Below are 19,547 nucleotides of genomic sequence, written 5' to 3' on the forward strand. Positions count from 1 at the left end.
AAAGCAACTGTAATGAAGAAAATCAAGTCTTAGTATTCAAAACCAAAAAAGCAACATCAAAAACAGTTTTAGACATGTACTGTTTTTGACTGTCATATAAATTACATACCTGCTGAGATTCTTGCAAAAGCAAAATCAATTCCATTCTCACAGATGCAAGACCCCCACCATGAGATCCATGAAGTATGCAGTAACTAAGAAACATTCTCAAAAGTGACTGATATTTCAAGAGCCACTGTCTTTTTTCCTGAAAATTTTCTCTCAGTTGTTTCACTTTTGTTTGGTGAGGCAAATCTTCAGCATCCTCATTTAATCCAAATTCATCTTCATTTTTGCCAAATGCAGACTGTAGTTCTTCAGCATCTGGGCAAAAGTCACAAGTCCTCTGAAGAGCTATCACCTCTTTTTCAAGCCAGTGGTAGAGCTGGTAACGCAATTTTCCACCATCTATTTCATAGCCGGTAGATAAAGTACGAAGTTCTACTGTGAGAATCTTTAAACATGCTCTAAATTTTAATTGAACTGCAATTATATCTTCTGATGGATTTAAGAGGTCATTTCCATCTAGTGTGCTGAAAGATTCTGTGTAATTAGAACTGATTTCATCTATTTTTTTATCTGTTTTTCTCTGTAAAGATTTTATTTCTTTCATTGAAATAGGGACATCCTCATTTTCTTCATCATTATCACTGTCCCATTTTAACTCTAAAGAGTCATCCTGAAACACAACACCTGGTTGGCTCCAGTCAAAAGAAAGAGTGGAGTTTGATTGCTTCTCTGAGGAACCCTCTGAAGAAGATCCAAAACCATTCATCAGTGACTGTGACCAATCAATAGCAGAAGACTTATCTTCCCTTGCATCCAAGTTTAATGGAGAAGAAGGAGAACAGGCTTTACTAGTATCCAGAAAACTAGAAGCTCTACAAAAAGGTCTTGTTTTCTTGATGACTTTAGGCATCTTTGATAATACTTCCAAAGCCAACATTGGGCAGCCAGCTTTTAAATGAGCACTGGCAGTAGTAAAAAATAATCGTCTTTCACTTAAATTAATTGTTCCTGCCAGTCCACTTTTTCCTGTTAGACTCATATGTGTGGAAAATGTATCAGATGATCCAAAATGACGTCTCAGCAAAAGAGGATGTGTTCTTAGGTAATTGTAGAAATTAAAAACCGCAGGACTACAGGCTGACATAAGTTGATCTGAAAGTAAATTCATTTCATGAGCCAAGGAAAGTTGTTCAAGAGCTGAACTGGGTGTTTGTATTGTAGTCCCTTTTCTCTATCTACTACGACACCTTTATCTACAGGGTCTTTGACACAGTTTTACTAATAGGCCACAATGATCCATGGCATTAAAGAGGCAACAACACATTTATAATTAACATATTCTAATGAAGTAGGAAAACAAAGATTATGCTGCTTTCCCATTGAAACAAATCTCTTCAGGTAATATTCTAAGATAATTTAAAACATCCAGTTACAGACTTTTAGTTCTTTTTCTACTTCCCTGGATACTTCTCAGTCTGCTTTGTTAGTCCTCCTCATTTCCTCTACCTTGGAATGCTGAGATTCCTCTAGGGTTCAACTGCTGACTTCTTTTCTATCTATATTCTCTGAGTTGAATTCATATAGTCCCATGACTTTCAGTAACATCCAATGAAATACTGAAATGATAACTTGGCCATCATCTCTATCTCCAGTCCCAACTTAACACAGAAAATCTAAACTCCTATATTGAAAAGCCTACATTTTGTTTCCACTTACATGTATAAACTCTTGCTTTGGGACGTTTTTATTTAGTGTGCCCTTGACCCAAACCACTCTTTACCCATATCTACATTGATTAACTCACTCATTTCAACCAATTCTCTGCTCAAATGTCACCTTATCAGAGAAAGCTTCATGATGTAAAACAATACTTCCCTGTATCATTTACCTGTTGAGCCAAGAGTTACCTTTGACTCCTAACTCCTTCTCATTCCATATCAAATCCAGTCCTATCTAGTCAATCTTAAAATCATATCCCAAATCCAACCACATCTCTCTGCCTCCACTCCAATCATTCTGGTCCAAGCCACCATTATCTTTTTTGAAATATTTTTCTAGAATACAAGATTAATTGGTAATAAAAGTATGTAAACATGTACTAGTCCCAAATTAAAATACAATTTTCACATGAATATCTGTAAGTATAAGAAAGTGAGCCAGGGCTGGGTGTGGTAGCTCATGCCTATAAACCCAGCATTTTGAGCTCAGGAGTTCAAGACCAGCCCAGGGAACATGGTGAAACCCTATCTCCACCGAAAATACAAAAAAATTAGCCAGACACAGTGGCACACATCTGTGGTCCCTGCTACTCAGGAGGCTAAGGTGGAAAGATTGTTTGAGCTTGGGAGGTGGAAGCTGAAATGAGGTGAGATAGCACCACTACACTCCATCCTGGTGACAGAGTGAGACTCCATGTGAAAAAAGAAAAAAAAAGAAAGAGAAGAGAAATGAAAAGAAAAGAGGAAAGGAAAGAAAGAAAATAAAGAAAGCAAAAGAGGAGGGGAGGGGAGTGGAGGAAAGGAAAGGGGAAAAGAAAAGAGGGCCAGGCACAGTGGCTCATGCCTGTAATTTCAGACTTTGGGAGGCCGAGGTAGGAGGCTAGCTTGAGGCCAGGTGTTTGAGATAAGCCAGGGCAACAAAGCAAGATGAGGTCTCTAAATTTTTTAAAAAATAAAAACACTTAAAAAAGAAAGTGGCTAGAAAAGGCATTCACATTTTCCCTTCAATACATAGAGGCTAGTTTGAAAATCTTTAGCTTAGATGGCTAGAAGACTTAAACACAAATGAGTCACACAGCTTTCTCAAAAGTTTAGAAAATAAGGCAAAGACCACTTCCCAATTAAATGATGCCACATAAAAATCTACGAACTAGAACCTTTTCTAATTAGTATTTCAAATAATATAATACCTATTTTATCAGCTACCAAACACGATTCAATCTATGGAAAAGTATCTGAAAAGCAAATCTCATTTTTATAGAATCTTTATAAAAATTCCATTTTATGTGAAACTCTAAGAAAGTTTTAGCAAAGAGGATTTCTAAAAGAAAAGGTACTAGTAGACCCAAAAGAGTACATATGCTCTACTTCACTTATCTCATGAACAAGACAGTCAGGTTTATCTAGCTTAAGATTTTCTATTCACATCACCTAAGTCAACTTTTTTTTTTTACACTGAATATATTTTACACTATAAGAATTCTAAAACTGATGGACAAACACACTAAATTCAGCCTAAGATTTAAAAACTGGCTTTATAAAAGTATTTCTTCAATATGTTTATATTCAAGTGTTGACAATATTTATGTTCAATAAATCTACTTTTTAAAAACAGAAAATCCCAAGTTCTTTGTTTTCAAAGGATTTATCTTTCTGGAGAAAAAAACCAACCAACCAAAAACTGTTATAAAGACCATGAATTCAATTTGTCTGTATTACCCTTATCACACCATAGAGTGGTCTGCACATGTAGCAATTACCAATAACACTCTTAATCATTAACATCTTAGAAATGCAGCTTACCATCACACTCTCTGATAGGTTGCTTGATTAATGTTTCCAGAGCACCACTATAATCTTCCAAAATCCAATATGCCATGCTCCGAAGAAAAGGATCATGATGCATATTTATGTTCAAGGAACAAAGTTCATTGGCAGGAGAATCAATTCCCAAAACTTTTTTACGTAAAATAGATTTATATGTTGCAGCTGTATCAAATTCACACTCATAGAGTCTTGCTATTACAAGAGCCAACTGAAGGTCATTCAATTTCTCAAGACATACCTTTAAAAAGAAAATATTGTTTATAAATAATCAGGAGCAGGTTTCATTTTAGTATAAATTCAATTAACTCACTAATAACTGGAAAAATATAAGGCCTTATTAATATCCAAAATTAGCAAAGAAGGGTAAGAAACAAAATATATGCTGCTTCCTTTTAGCAAATCTACTTGACAACATTTAATATTTGCAAATCTACCTTCTAGTACTAAATATATTTATGTGCAAAAAAGTAGACTAAATGAGGAAATAATGGATACTTTAAATGACGTCAATTCAATCTACATTATTTTTTGACTTGAACCTCTACTATTAATCTCCATCTGCCCCTGGAGACTTTAGCCTCCATGTTAAAAGGCTATTTTGAATTACTTGTATGAAACTCTGAGCAAAAGGGCAATTCGAGACAGAAACGTTTTATCTTAAATATTCCTAATTTTTTTAAGGCTTACTATGAAATAATCAGTTAAGGATTTTCTAACATTTATCAAATAATACAGAGATAGATATGGGGTTCAAATATGTTTAAACTGATAACATAAACCTTTTAATTTTTTTAACTTGTTTATGAATATTCTTAAGAGTCAAATCAATTACCTATCTCTACCAACTAACAAACACCATTTGGTTAATCTTAATTCTGTATAAATACTATCCAAGTTAACAGTCAAATTTTTAAATGTTTCTATTAAATATGAACAGTTATTTTAGGTATTTAGCTTTGTATTATTTGCAATAAAGTTGAAATTTAAAAATTTAATAAAATTAAAAATTTAAGCACTAAAGAGCTTTAAAAGATGACTTTGCTATTCTTTGTTATTTAAATTTTATTCATTACCTCAACTGCATCTCTGAGGCAGCCAGCTAAAAGAAAAAACGCTGCAGAATGTTCAAATCTTTGTTTGCCTAGCAAAGAAAAAGCATTCTTTAAAGCTGCTTTACGCCATCTTTCATCCTCAAAATTGTGTCCAAAAAACTGTGTCATCTTGGTGTTTTTTTCAGCTCTACAAAGGAAAAAGAGGTATGAAAATTTTGGAATACAATTTTTTTTTATTTTTTTACATCAGAATCAATTTTCTAAAGTTAGGATTTAACAGCTAAGGCTCAACAGAAACATCTGCCAGTTCATAACTTACTATATATGTGCTTCTTTTCCCAGTAAAAATTATATTAGGTAGGCCGGGACCAGTGGCTCATATAGGTAATCCTAGCACTTCAGGAGGCCAAGACAGGCGGATGACCTGAGGTCAGGAGTTCGAGACCAGCCTGGCCAACATGGTGAAACCCTGTCTCTACTAAAAATATAAAAATTACCCGGGTGTGGTAGTGGGCATCTGTAATCCCAGCTACTTGGGAGGCCGAGGCAAGAGAACTGCTTGAACCCCAGAGGTGAAGGTTGCAGTGATCCATTGTACTCCAGCCTGGGCGACAGAGCAAGACTCTGTCTAAAAAAAAAAATGTATTAGGTAAGCATTTGTTATGTAAGTCTCAAGAGAGATTACAAAAAATTTTTCTTTCAAAATACAAAGGAAACTACATTAGTAGGACTGTGAAAATTACTTTTAAATCCATGCAAAATGTTTAATTTATATTAATTTATGTGCCACCATTGAAACTCATCAGTAACTTTTCGCCCCTATCCATCTGAAAATTACCTAGATAAGAGATAAAATCTAAAGAATGTGCCTTGAATCAAAACAACCCTAAATCATCTAGTCTCTTAGAAAACCCATTTGTTATGATTTTCCCCCAAAGGTGGTTGTTCATGTGGGTCCTCTGGAAATAAAGTCAAAACAAATGAAGAACTATTTATCATAATCTTGTTCACCACTCTTGCTCAGACGTGAGGGAGAAAAATTCTAAGTGAATTTAGCTCAGAAAGAAGGTGAGGCCCACCTACAGGAGGGAGGCAGTTTTGAGGGGTAGGGCTGGCCTATAGCACAGAGGTAGATGCCTGTTCCAGATTCCACCAACTAATTAATTTATCTTCTTCCCTGTCCTAAATATAAGTTTCTGGTTTAGTTATCTGGTGTAGTTTGGCTGTGTTCCCACCCAAATCTCATCTTGAATTCCCATGTGTTGTGGGAGGGACCCAGTGGGATGTAACTGAAGCATGGGAGCAAGTCTTTCCCATGCTATTTTTATGATAGTAAGTCTCAAGAGACTTGATGGTTTTAAAACCAGGACTTCCCCTGCACGAGCTCTTCTCTCTTGTCTGTTGTCATGCTTTTCAACTTCTGCCATGATTTTGAGGCCTTCCCAGCCACATGGAATGGTAGGTCCAATAAACCTCTTTATTTTGTAAATTGCCCAATCTTGGGTATGTCTTTATCAGCAGCATGAAAACAGACTAATACATTACCTTTGTTTCACAGGAGCATGATAAGAAGTTCTTAAAATAAACAATATTTTGTTTCTGGATTGATAAATCTGAAAACAAATTAAACTGACCTCATCAGGTTTCTTCCATTCTAAAAAAAAAAAAAAAAAACACTTGGGGCCTTTCCCTTATGAAATCTCTCTCTTAATAAGAATCTACATGAATCTACATCAAGAACAACAAATCTTACTTCACACATTTACTCCTTATGACCAGATTTTCACATTGAAGCAGTTTTTTTTTTTTTTTACCTACCTATATAATCCCCAAATCACAGCTTTCTTTTTCATTGCAAGGTAAAAAATGGCAGCATCTAAAGGATCATTCTTTCTATAAAAGGCTGCTTTAGCTACCTATAATCAAAAAATATTGGTCAAAATTTCACAGAAACAGTTTTGAACAAGTTATTTCCTTCATATGCAAGGCTGGCACATATTATCCACAGAATGTTTAATAAAATTTTAAAAATATGTAAAATAATAATATGTGCATTGTAGAATAACAAAAGTGACTTATGGTGATGGCTTCAAAGGACACAGAGAAGAAATAGTAAGACTACTGCCTTTCATTAGAAGTTATTCTGTACTATTTTTAAATTTTTCTAAACATATACATATATGATTTTGTAAAATCAGACATATGCTACTAAGTGAATGTGTCAATTAAAAACTTGGGAATTAGAATATATATTTCAAAACTTTATATTAACATATTTTGAAATATGTTATAAATGAAATATGGACTATTCAAAAGCCTTTTGCTTCTTCAAAAACAAGAGGGAGTAATGGCAGAGAAGATAAGGAATGACATTTTTAAAAATGTCCAAAAAACATTAACTCACTTATAAACCAAAATAAAACACTTACTTTTTCCATGCATTTGCGTAAGATGCGGGTATTCCGGACCCACCACCCCACACCCATAGCTCTTAGTTCAGACCAAGTGGGATCATCTTTCTGCATGGCTGGCAACATGTTCAGCAGTTCTTCCTCTGCTACTGAGTGAAATGCCCAAGCAAAATGACTTGTAGAAAGGCCTGCAGAAATGTCAAAAATGATATTTAGAAGAATTAGAAGTATGCTTCTATGATTATCAGAAATGTATGTTCTATATTTACAATATAAACGTGTAAACTTCTATGAGATTCACAGTTTAAGGTTAGAAATATGGGCCGTTTTTTTATTTTTGCTACTTCAAACAACTGTATCACTCCAATGAGCATATATGTGTTTTGTAGAAATAGTGTATTTTTTTGAAAGGAAAAGAAAAAATGCTTATGGCAAATTCCACTGTGCTGATGCATTTTTGTTCTCCAGCTATTACCCATGATCCTTTTTAAAAAATGAGAAACACTTAAAGCATTACTTTATGTTGATATATTTCTATCTTCAAAGATGCTTTTTACCTTCCTTTGGTCAACATTTGTTTTGTGGATGTAATTCCACATAATTAATTAAAAAAATCAAGTAAGCAGTTCAGGTTGATCAATTAGGACTAGCACTGCAAAGATCCCAAAATCAGAATGCATACATTAAATTCCAGCTCTAGCCGGGTGCTAGAAGGTGAAATCTTCTTCTGTACTATTCTGTACAGGCTCACGTCTGTAATCCCAGCACTTTGGGAGGCCTAGGTGGGTGAATCACTTGAGGTCAGAAGTTTGAGACCAGCCTGGTCAACATGGTAAAACCCTGTCTCTACTTAAAAAACATACAATTAGCCGGGCATGGTGGCGTGTACCTGTAATCCCAGCTACTCAGGAAGCTGAGGCAGAAGACTCACTTGAACCAGGGAGGTGGAGGTTACAGTGAGCTGAGATCATGCACTCCAGCCTCAGTGACAGAGTGAAACTCTGTCTCAAAAACAAAAATAAAAATAAATTCCAGCTCAATTGTTAAGTTGGTACAAAAGTAACTGCAAGTGGTTTTTGCCATTTAAAAAGGCAAAAACTACAATTACTTTTGAACAAGCCTAATATATCAATATAATCTTGGACAAGTTATGTTGTCTCTTAATGCTTCAATTTATCTGTATATAAAATGCAAATAATCATGGAACTACCTTATAACATAGTTTTGACAATTAAATAATATAGTTATAAAATTTAGAATAGAATCTGGCACATAGTAATTATTATCCCATGTTACCATATTAGTAAGATATTTTTATATTTATACAGCATCATTTATGTCAGTGATTCTCTCAACTTAATGGACTACACATTTATTGCTCACCTTCTATTTTGACTTTTCACAAAACATTTTGTTTAGCATTACTACATAAAGTAAATGATTAATTGTAGGATGTGGCTTTGAGATATATGGCCTCAAATTTTTAACCTAAGCCAAGCAAGGAATCACCTCCCATGCCAAGCAATGTGAAATGCTTCTACACTGAACACTTCGAAAATAAATGAAAGGTTAAAAACAAAACAAAGCCAAAAAAACCCTATGTTGTGAATGGACTATTATTATAAATCATTTCTGGATTCCTATTATCTCTCCATATATTTTTATAAATAATTAAATAATTTGATTTAGACATCAGTACGATGGTGGAATAGAAGTCTCAGGCTTCATTCCTTGCTATGGTTTGTATATTTATGTCCCTCCAGGTTTCATGTTGAAACTTAGCCCCCCAAGTAATATCATCAACAAGAAGAACCTTAAGGAGATAACTGGCCATTGCCCTCATAAATGGGATTAATGCCCTTATAAAAGGGCTCAAGAGAACCAGCTAGTCCTTTTCACCACTTCTATCATTTGAGGATATGGCAACAAGGTGCCAACTATGGAGGAAATCAAGCCCTTACCAAGCACCAAATCTGCTGGAACCTTGATCTTGGACTTCCCAGCCTCCAGAAATACGAAAAAAAAATTTTTCCTATTTATAAATTACCCAGTCTAAGGTATTTGTTATAGAAGTCCAAAGACAGACACCCCACACACAAAGTGTTTAAGTAGCAACTAGCCACAGATGAGAAAATGTCATTTTACCCACAAACCTGGGAATGAGCTGAGACACCTGCATGGACCACAGAACCAAATAAAAACTGCAGTAGAAGGGTAAGAGTAACAGTCTCACTTTGAGCACATCATCTGTTTCCATCCAAGTTGATTTGTGCTACACAAAGAAAATTCCCTAGATCCACAGTTTGTACAGTGGGAAAAGAAAGCCACGGTCAGACACTGAGCTTCCCCAGTGTTCTACAATGTTTCCCAGGAAGCTCACAATGGTCTCACTTCAAGGGAAACAATGTGGGCAATGGCATAACTAGATCATCTGGGGTTGGGTAGAAACAAAGAAAGGAGGTAGACCTTATAGCAACTAGCCTACAAGATCTTGGTGGTAGCTCTGTGTTACTGCCAGTGGTAGCATCCAATTAGAGGTAACAGCCAATGGCATATCCTACCTGCAAAGTCAAGCTGGTTGCTTCCAGAAGCATGGTAGAAAATTCAACCTGGCTTCAGTCCTTAGATGGCCAACATCCACATCTGGCCTCAGAGCTCACCCCAAAGCCCCATACAGACTGGTAGACACCTACCACAGCAAATTTCAGCAAAGCTCAGGGGCTAGACCTGCCCAACCAGAGAGTTTATCAAACAGTGGCTTGGCTCAGCCTCAAACACCACTCCAAGGTCCTACCCAGGCAGGCGGACACCTGTCACTGTGTATTTCCTTAGACAGACCTGCCCAACCTGGGAGGCCTCAAATAAACCTAGTGTTATACCTCAAGGAACCAAAAAGAGAAGAAACTCAGACCAAAGTTAGCAGAAGAAAGGAAATAATGATCAGAGAAGAAATAAATAAAGTATAAAACAGAAAAATGACAGGGAAAAAAAACTCACAAAACTAAGGGTCAGTTTTCCGGAAAAATAAATACAATTGACAAATCATTAGCAAGATTAAGAAAAAGACAGAAGGGCCAGACACGGTGGCTCACACTTGTAATACCAGAACTTTAGGAGACTGAGGCAGGCGGATCACTTGAGGTCAGGAGTTTAAGACCAGCCTGGCCAACATGTTGAAACCATCTCTACTAAAAATACAAAAATTAGCCGGGCGTGGTGGAATAAGCCTGTAATCCCAGCTACTTGGGAGGCTGAGGCAGGAGAATCACTTGAACCCAGAAGGCAGAGGTTGCAGTGAGCTGAGAGGCTCCACTGGATTCCAGCCTGGGCGACAGAGCAAGACTCTACCTCAAAAAATAAAAAAAATAAATAAAAGACTACAAATAAAATGAGAAGTTAAAGAAGAGGCACTACAACTGATACCACAAACAAATAATCATAAGAGATTAATATGCACATATATGCCAACAAACTGGATAACCCAGAAGAAACGGATAAATTCCTAGACATAGGCAACCTGCCAGAACTGAAATATGAAGAAATAAAATATCTGAACAGATTGATGCTGAGTAAGGATATAAATCAGTAATATAAAGTCTCCCATCAGACCAGGCATGGTGGCTCATTTCTGTAACCGCAGCACTTTGGGAGGCAGAGGCAGGCAGATCACTTGAGGTCAGGAGTTCAAAACCAGCCTTGCTAATATAGCAAAACTCTGTCTCTACTAAAAATACCCTAGCTACTCAAGAAGCTGAAGTAGGAGAATCACTTGAACCCCAGAAGCAGAGGTTACAGAGCTGACATCTCACCACTGCGTGAGACTCCATCTCAAAAAAAAAAAAGTCTCTCATCAAAGAAAGCCCGGAATCTAATCACATCACAGGCATCACAGGTAAATTCTACTAAACATTTAAAGAAAAACTAACATCAGTCCTTCTTAAACTCTTCCAAAGAACAGGAGAAGAAAGAAAAGTTCCTAACTCTTTTTATGAGGACAGTCATTTCCCTGATGCCAAAGCCAGGCAAAATGAATACAAAAAATAAAAAAATAAAAAATTATAGGCCATTATCCCCAATAAACACAAATGTAAAATCCTCCACAAAATACTGGCAAAACAAATTAACAGCACAATAAAAGGATCATTCACTATGATCAAGTAGGAATTATGCCAGGGGTGCAAGATTAACTCAACATGTGCAAATTAACCAATGTCATTCTGTTCACATTAACAAAATCAAGGACAAAACCATATGATCCTCCCAACATATGCAAAAAACAAAACAAAACAAAACAAAACAAAAAAAATGCATTTGACAAAATTCAACATCCTTTCACAACAAAAACACTCAACAAATTAGGTGCAGAAGGAATGTACCTCAACATAATAAAGGCGATAAATGACAAGCTCAGAGCTAAACATCATACTCTACAGTAACAATTTGAAAGCTTTTCCTTTAAGATCAGAAAGAAGACAAGGATGAACTCTCTCAAAACTTCTACTCAACTGTGATAGTACTAGAAACCCCTGCCAGAGCAATTAGACAAGAGAAAGAAATAAACAGGCATCCAACTAGAAAAGGAAGAAGTGAAAATGTCACTGTTTGCTAACAAGACAATCTTACATGCAGAAAACACTAAAGTCTCCACCAAAGAAACAGAACTAATAAACAACTACATTAAACTTGAAGGATACAAAATTAAAATGCAAAAAGCAGTAGCATTTCCATACAGTAACAAATTATCTGATCTGATTTTAAAAATAAACAAAACAATCCCATTAATAATTGTTACAAAAAAAATACTTAGAAATAAATTGGCCAGGCCAGTGGCTCACACCTGTAATCCCAGCACTTTGGGAGGTGGGGTAGAAGGATCACTTGAGCTCAGGAGTTTAAGAACAGCCTGGGCAATGTAGCAAGACCCCATTTCATTACAAACAAAAATTTAACCAAGGAGGTAACAGAGCTCTACAATAAAAACTGTAAAACACTGATGAAAGAAATTTGAAGATGCAAATAAATTGAAGATATCCAGTGTTCTCAGGTTGGAAAAATTAATGTTGATAAAATGTCCACACTGCCCAACATGATCTACAGATTCAATGTCATGTATATCAAAATAGTGATATCATTTTTTCACGGAAACAGAAAAAAAACCCTAAATTAATTAGGAATACCAAGAAACCCCAAATACCCAAGGTAAACATGAGATGAAAGAACAAACCTAGAAACACCACACTACCTAATTTCAAACTATATTACAAAGCTAAGGTAATCAAAACAGCATGGCACTGGCATAAAAACAGCAAAACAGACCAATGGAATAGAACAGAAAGCATGGAAATGAACCCATGCATTTATACTCAATTGATTTTTGTCAAAGGTGCAAGGAACACACAATGAGAAAGGATAGTTTCTTCAATAAATGGCTCTGGGAAAACTAGATAACCATATGCAGAAGAATGAAATTGGACCATTACCTTATACCATATAGAAAAATAGGTCAAAACTGATTAAAGATTTAAACATAAGACTTGCATTATCAAACTATTAGAAGAAAACATACGAGAAAAACTACATGACATCAGTCTGGGCAACAATTTTTTTTGGATATAACACCAAAGGCAAAGGCAACAAAAGCAAAAATAAACACATGGTATTACATCAAACTGAAACCTACTGCATAGCAAAAAATACAATTAGCAGAGTGAAGAGAAAAGCCATGGATTGGGAAATAATATTTGCAGTCTGTATATCTGATAAGAAGTTAATATTCAAAATATATCAAGAATTCAAGCAACCCAATAGGAGGAACACAACTCAATTCAGAAATGGCATGTCAGGCACAAGTGGTGCACACCTGCAGTCCCAGCTATTTGAGAGGCTGAGACAGGAGGATGGCTTGAGGCCAGGAGTTTCACTCCAGCCTGGGCAACAGAGTAAAACTCCCATCTCCTGGAGGAAAAAAAAAAAAAAACAGAGGCAATGACCTAAACAGATATTTCTCAAAAGAAGATATATGAATGCCCAAACAGATAAATGAAAAATGTACTTGACATCTATAAACATCAGGAAAATGCAAATTAAACCATAATGAGATAACAACTCATACCTGCTAGAATGTCTATTATCAAAAGAGAGAAAAAAACAGTTTTGGAAAAGAAGTGGTGAAAAGGGGAGCCTTGCATGCTGCTAGTGAGAACATAAATTAGTACAGCCATTATGGAAAAGGGTACGAAGTTTCCTCAAATATCTAAAACTATTCTGGAACAACGTTTTATTAAAGAGAAGAAAAAAGTAAACTAAAAAGAAGAAAAAAGAAAAAATATAAAAACAAAATTACCACATGATCCACCAATCCCACTTATGAGTATATATTCAAAGGATGTGAAATCAGTACGTTGACAAGGTATCTGCACTCCAATGTAAAGTGCAGCTTTATTCACAATAGCTCAGTTATCGAATCAACCCAAGTACCCATCAATAAATTAACAAAGAAAATGCCATATATACAGGCATACCTTGGAGAGACCATGGGTTGGATTTCAGACTACCACAATAAAGCAAACACTGCAATAAAACGAGTAACACAATTTTTTGTTTCCCAGTGCACATAAAATTTATGGTTACATCATACTGTGGTCTGTTAACTGTGCAAAGCATGTCTAAAATGAGTGTACATACCTTAATTTAAAAATACATTATTGCTAAAATGTAACAACCATCTGAGCCTCAAACAAGTCATAATCTTTGCTAGTGGACAATCTTGCCTTGATGTTACCGGCTGCTGACTGGTCAGGGTAGAGCTTACTGAAGGCTGGGATGGCTGTAGCGATTTCTTAAAATAAGAAAATAAAGTTGCCACATAGATGGACTCCTCCTTTTATGTAAGATTTCTCTGTATCATGTAATTGTATTTGATAGAATTTAGAACTTCTTTCAAAGTTGGAGTCAGTCCTCTCTCAAACCCTGCCAATGCTCTTGGTGCTCTATCAACTAAGTTTACAGAATATTCTAAATCCTTTGTTGTCATTTCAACCATGTTCACAGCATCTTCACCAGGAATAGATTCCACCTTAAGAAACCACATTCATTGCTCATCCTTTAAGAAACTCCTTGTCTGTTGAAATTTTGCTTTTTTTTTAGACAGGGTCTCCTTCTGTTGCCCAGCTGGAGTGCAGTGGTGTGATCACAGCTCAGTGAAGTCTTGAACTCCTGGACTCAATTGATATTTCCATTCAGCCCCCTGAGCAGCTAGTAGCTAGGACTACAGGCATGTGTCACTAAACCCACCTAAATTTTTTTCAGAGATGAAGTCTCACTATGTTGCCTCAGCTGGACCTAAACTCCTGGCCTCAAGCATCCTCCAACCTCAATATCCCAAAGTGTTGGGATTACAGGCATGAGTCATCATGCTCAACTCTGCAGCAATTCAGTCACATCTTCAGGATCTACTTCTAATTTTCGTTCCCTTGCTATTTCTACCATATCTGCAATTACTTCTTCCACTGAAGTCTCACCCCCCTCAAAGTCATCTGTGAAGACTGGAATCAACTTCTTCCAAACTCTTGGTAATGCTGACATGTTGATTTCCTCCGTTGAATTGCAAATGTCCCTAATGGCATCTAGAATGGTGAAGTCTTTCCAGCAATTTTTCAATTTACTTTGTCCAGATCTATCAGAGGAATCATTATCTATAGCAGCGATAGCCTTATGAAATGTATTTCTTAAATGGTAAGACTTAAAAGTTGGAAGTATTCCTTGGTTCATGGACTGCAAAATGAATGTGCATTAGCAGGAATGAAAACAGTATTTATCTCCTTTTACATCTGCATCAGAGCTCTTGCGTGAACAGATCATTGTTAATAACAGCAATATTTTGCAAGGAAACCTTTTTTCTTAATAGTAGGTCTCAATAGTGGGCTGGAAATATTCAGTAAATTATGCTGCAAACAGAGGTGCTGCCATCTGGGCTTTGTTTTTCCATTTGTAGAGCATAGGCAGAGTAGGGTTAGCATAATTCTTGAAGACTCCAGGATTTTCAGAGTGGTAAATGGGCACTGGCTTCAACTTAGATACCAGCTGCATTAGGCTCTAACAAGAGTCAGCCTGTCCTTTGGAGCTTTGAAGCTGGGCATTGACTTCTCTCTAACTATGAAAGTCCTAGATGGCATCTTCCAACAGAAGGCTGTTCCATCTACTCTAAAAATCTGTTCATGTAGCCACCTTCATCAATTATCTGAACTAGATCTTCCAGATAACATGCTGAAACAAGTGCTAACTGAGGTAGAAGCTTCAGCATGTTATCCAGAAGATCTAGCTTCATCTTGTACTTGTAGTTTATGGAGATGGCTTCTTTCCTTAAACCTCAGGGACCAATCTTTGCTAGCTTCAAACTTTAATTCTGCAGCTTCCTCTCCTCTCTCAGCTTTCACGAAATTAAGAAGAGTTAGAGCCTTGTTCCGGATTAAGATTTGGCTTAGGGGAATCTTACAGCTAGTTCGATCTATCTAGACCACTCAAACATTCTCCACATAAGCAATAAGGCTACTTCACGTTTTTATCATTCATGTGTTCAGTGGAGTAGAACTTTTAGTTTCCTTTGGACCTTGCCCTTTGCATTTACAATTTTGTAAACTGTTTGGCACAAGGCTTAGCTTTCAGCCTGTCTCGGCTTTTGACATGCCTTCCTTACTGAGCTTAGTCATTTCTAGCTTTTGATTTAAGGTAACAGATACAGCTCTTCCTTTTACTTGAACACTTAGAAGACAAGGTGGTATTGTTAAAGTGTCCCAATTTCTTTTTCTTTTTTTTTTTTTTTTTTCCTGAGATGAAGTTTCGCTCTTGTTGCCCAGGCTGGAGAGCAATGGTGTGATCTCGGCTCACCGCAACCTCCACCTCCTGGGTTCAAGAGATTCTCCTGCTTCAGCCTCGCCAGTAGCTGGGATTACAGGCATGCACCACCATGTCCCATTCATTTTGTATTTTTAGTAGAGATGGAGTTTCTCCATGTTGGTCAGGCTGGTCTCAAACTCCCGCCCTCAGGTGATCCGCCTGCCTCAGGCTCCCAAAGTGCTGGGATTATAGGTGTAATCTTTAGGTAAACCACAGTGCCCAGTCTCCTAATTTCTATATTGTTGTGTCTCAGTGAATAGGGAGGTCTGAGCAGATGAAGTACAGGGGAATGGCTGATCAGTGTTGTAGCCACAGCACACACAACATTTACTGATTAAATTCATTGTCCTACATAGGTACACTTCATGGCACCCCCAAACCATTACAATAGTAACAAAAATCACTGATCAGAGATCACAGAAAAAGTTTGAAATATTGTGAGAATTACCAAAATGAGACACAGAGACGTGAAGTGAACACATGCTGTTGGAAACATGGTGCTGATAGACTTATTCAAGAAAGGGTTGCCACAATGCTTCAATTTGTAAAAACTGCTGTATTTGCAAAATACAACCTGGCAAAGCACAATAAAAAGAAGTATGCCTGTACATACAATGGAGTACATTCAGCCTTAAAAAAGGAAATCTGAGGCTGGGCATGGTGGTTCACCTAAGGTCGGGAGTTCAAGACCAGCCTGACCAACATGGAGAAACCCTGTCTCTACTAAAAATACAAAAAATGTGGGGGCATGTACCTGTAATCTCAGCTACTCAGGAGGCTGAGGCAGGAGAATCGCTTGAACCCAGGAGGCGGAGGTTGCAGGGATCTGAGATCCATCGCACTTCAGCCTGGGCAACAAGAGTAAAAGTTCGTCTCAAAAAAAAAAAAAAAAAAAAAAGAAAGAAAAGAAAACCTTGTCATTTGCAACAACAACGATTAACCTGGAGGACATTACAGTAAGTGAAATAAGCCAGTCATAGAAAGACAAATACTACGTGATCTCACTTATGTGTGGAACCTAATACAACTGAAATCAAAGAAAAAGAGAATAAAATGGTGTTTGTCCAAGGCTAGGGTCAGGAGGAGAAGGAAGACATTGTTCAAACGATACAAAGTTTCAGTCAGGAGGAATACATTTTTGAGATCTACTGTACAGCATGGTAACTACCTTTAATAATAGTGTATTGTCTATTTCAATACTATTGAGAGTGCATTTTAAATATTAACACAAATATGTTACATATTTGAAGTGATGAATATGTTCCTTAGTTTGATTTAATCATTTCACTTTGTATACATATATCATAACATTACTTTGTGCCCCATAAATACATACAATTTTAATGTGTCAAATTACAATTTAAAAATTTTAAAGACAATTTGGCCTGGTAAGGTGGCTTACACCTGTAATCCACAGCATTTTGGGAGACTGAGGCAGGCGGATAACTTGAGGTCAGGAGTTCAAGACTAGCCTGGTCAATGTGGTGAAACCCCATCTCTATTAAAAACATAAAAATTAGCCAGGCATGGGAATGTGTGCCTGTAGATCCATCTATTCAGGAGGCTAAGGCAGAAGAATCACCTGAACCCAGGAGGTGGAGGTTCTGGTGTGCAGAAATCGCACTGCTGTACTCCAGCCTGGGTGACGAAGCAAGACTCTACCTCAATAAACAAACAAACAAAAAACTAAAACGAATTTGATTGAGAATTTTCAGCTTTACGTTTTTCAAAGCTAAATGCAAAATGAGAGAAAGAAAACAGACAGCGAAGCAAAGAGTCAGAGACAAAAGGTGTAAGCAAAAGACTGAAACCAAGGAGCAAAGGCTAAAATGCTAAACTGCAAAGTCCCAATAACACTGTTTAAACCTATAGATCCAAGAATGCTGAAAGCCAGCTCTATTTCTTGAACTTGTTGGGAGATGAAGTGAAAAAAACATGCTGTTTTGTTTAAGTGAACTTAGGTGAGATTTCTCTTACTTTGATCTGTCTAAGACAACGTTATTTTCAGGTACCTAAAATAATCGTTCAGTAGAATCTATTAAATTACGCTGACAGTTCAAAGTCTAAGATAGTTCAAAATAAGAGAACAGTAACAGAATCTGAAATACAGCACTCAATATAGAATACGTGAAATATACTAAACTAATATCTCAAATACATATATTAATCAGTAGTTTTAAGGGTGGGTAAATTTACACTTTCAATATTCTGTACTCTTTGTGAAACATTTAAAATTTGAGAATGTATTATAACAAAAATATTATTAAAAGTTTGGCAGAAAAACTGACTTTAGGTAAATATCAAAGGAGAAAAAAGACAATCTAAAGAAACAATACTAATTTGCCTGGAACATATCATGTATTTAAACACATAACACAGAATATCCAATTTCCCAGTATCCGTTTCTTCATTAACTCCTTTTGTCTACCATTAAAAATTCCAATGTTTTAAGCAAAGAAGATTATGAGGAAATAAACATTTTAACAAATAAAGGAAACTTAAAATGTGTCAAATTTGTCATCATGATCATGTCTGGGCAAAAAACAAGTTTAAAAATTCACAAGTCTCTCATTTTCTAGTTGCTTTATTTCCCTTTAATAATTACTATCAAAATCACCTTGGTGAAGAAGCTGAGCTCGATAGGCTGGAAGGGAAGTTATAAGAAAGGTATGGAGTCGAACAGCCAAAAGAAATTTTAACCCACATTCATCAAGAGTTTCTCCACCTGCAACGGGAGAAAGGGGGAACAATGTATTAAAAAAAATTATAAGCAAACGAACAACAAATATAGGCACATAACATTCTTAACCTGACCAAAAAAAAAGTTATCAGTCTTAAATATTTTCTAACATTTCTTTTTTTCTAAACAATTTCACATGAAAGAAAAAAATAACATAAACAATTGGAAAAAGAATAAAGAGACTCTACGAAACTCTTTATAATCTATTTATAGATTTACAAATATAATCTATTATGCCACCACACCCAGCTAATTTTTGTATTTTTAATAGAGATGGGGTTTCACCACATTGGCCAGGCTAGTCTTGAACTCCTGATCTCAAGTGATCTGCCTGCCTCAGCCTCTCAAAGTGCTGGGGATTATAGGCATGAGTCACCTTGCTAAGCCAAATTCTCATTAGAAAATTTTTTAAATGGTAATTTGACACATTAAAATTGCATGTATTTATAGAGTATTCAATAAGTCTGACCGAAATCTTATTTAAATTAAAATGTGATTGATTTTTGAATAGTTTAACCTTCTCTGTGGTACACGTATAAGAATATTTTTAATCAATACGATTTATTCAAATCATACACCCACCCCAGTAATCTGCTGTTAACACTGGAAGAAATAGTTCCATGGTGGGAGGGTTTGATATTTTTTCCTTGAAGCAAAAACTAAAAGCATAAAACACCTATAACGTATTCACATCAAAAATAGTATCTACTAGTAATATCTCTTAAAGTGTCAAGATTCACAACCAACTTGTTTTTTTCTTAAATTTAAATTTTATTACTACATTAAATTTACCATACACTTTCCTTTCTAGCTTAGCTCAAAGGTATACTGACACATATATGGCCCACAAGGCTCA

General features: G+C 36.1%; 1 protein-coding gene across 10 annotated transcripts in view; it reads right to left on the minus strand.

Annotated features, from left to right (window-relative positions):
- The window catches only part of DMXL1 (Dmx like 1), a 172,803-nt gene that overhangs the window by 77,542 nt on the left and 75,714 nt on the right, over positions 1-19,547 (minus strand). For all 10 annotated transcript variants that reach the window (XR_004266599.1, XM_032272420.1, XM_032272232.1 and 7 more), the window contains 6 exons: positions 18,569-18,676; positions 7,075-7,244; positions 6,464-6,561; positions 4,667-4,832; positions 3,570-3,831; positions 110-1,200 (listed from right to left, as the gene is read on the minus strand). Coding sequence is in view for 9 of the 10 variants with exons in the window: in XM_032272420.1 (XP_032128311.1) it covers positions 110-1,200; positions 3,570-3,831; positions 4,667-4,832; positions 6,464-6,561; positions 7,075-7,244; positions 18,569-18,676 (1,895 nt within the window). In the remaining variant the exon portion in view is untranslated. The remainder of the gene's footprint in view (positions 1-109; positions 1,201-3,569; positions 3,832-4,666; positions 4,833-6,463; positions 6,562-7,074; positions 7,245-18,568; positions 18,677-19,547) is intronic.

Source organism: Sapajus apella, unplaced genomic scaffold (genome assembly GCF_009761245.1).
Source record: "Sapajus apella isolate SASKATOON/1434 unplaced genomic scaffold, GSC_monkey_1.0 scaffold1, whole genome shotgun sequence".
Classification (NCBI taxonomy): Eukaryota; Metazoa; Chordata; class Mammalia; order Primates; family Cebidae; genus Sapajus; species Sapajus apella.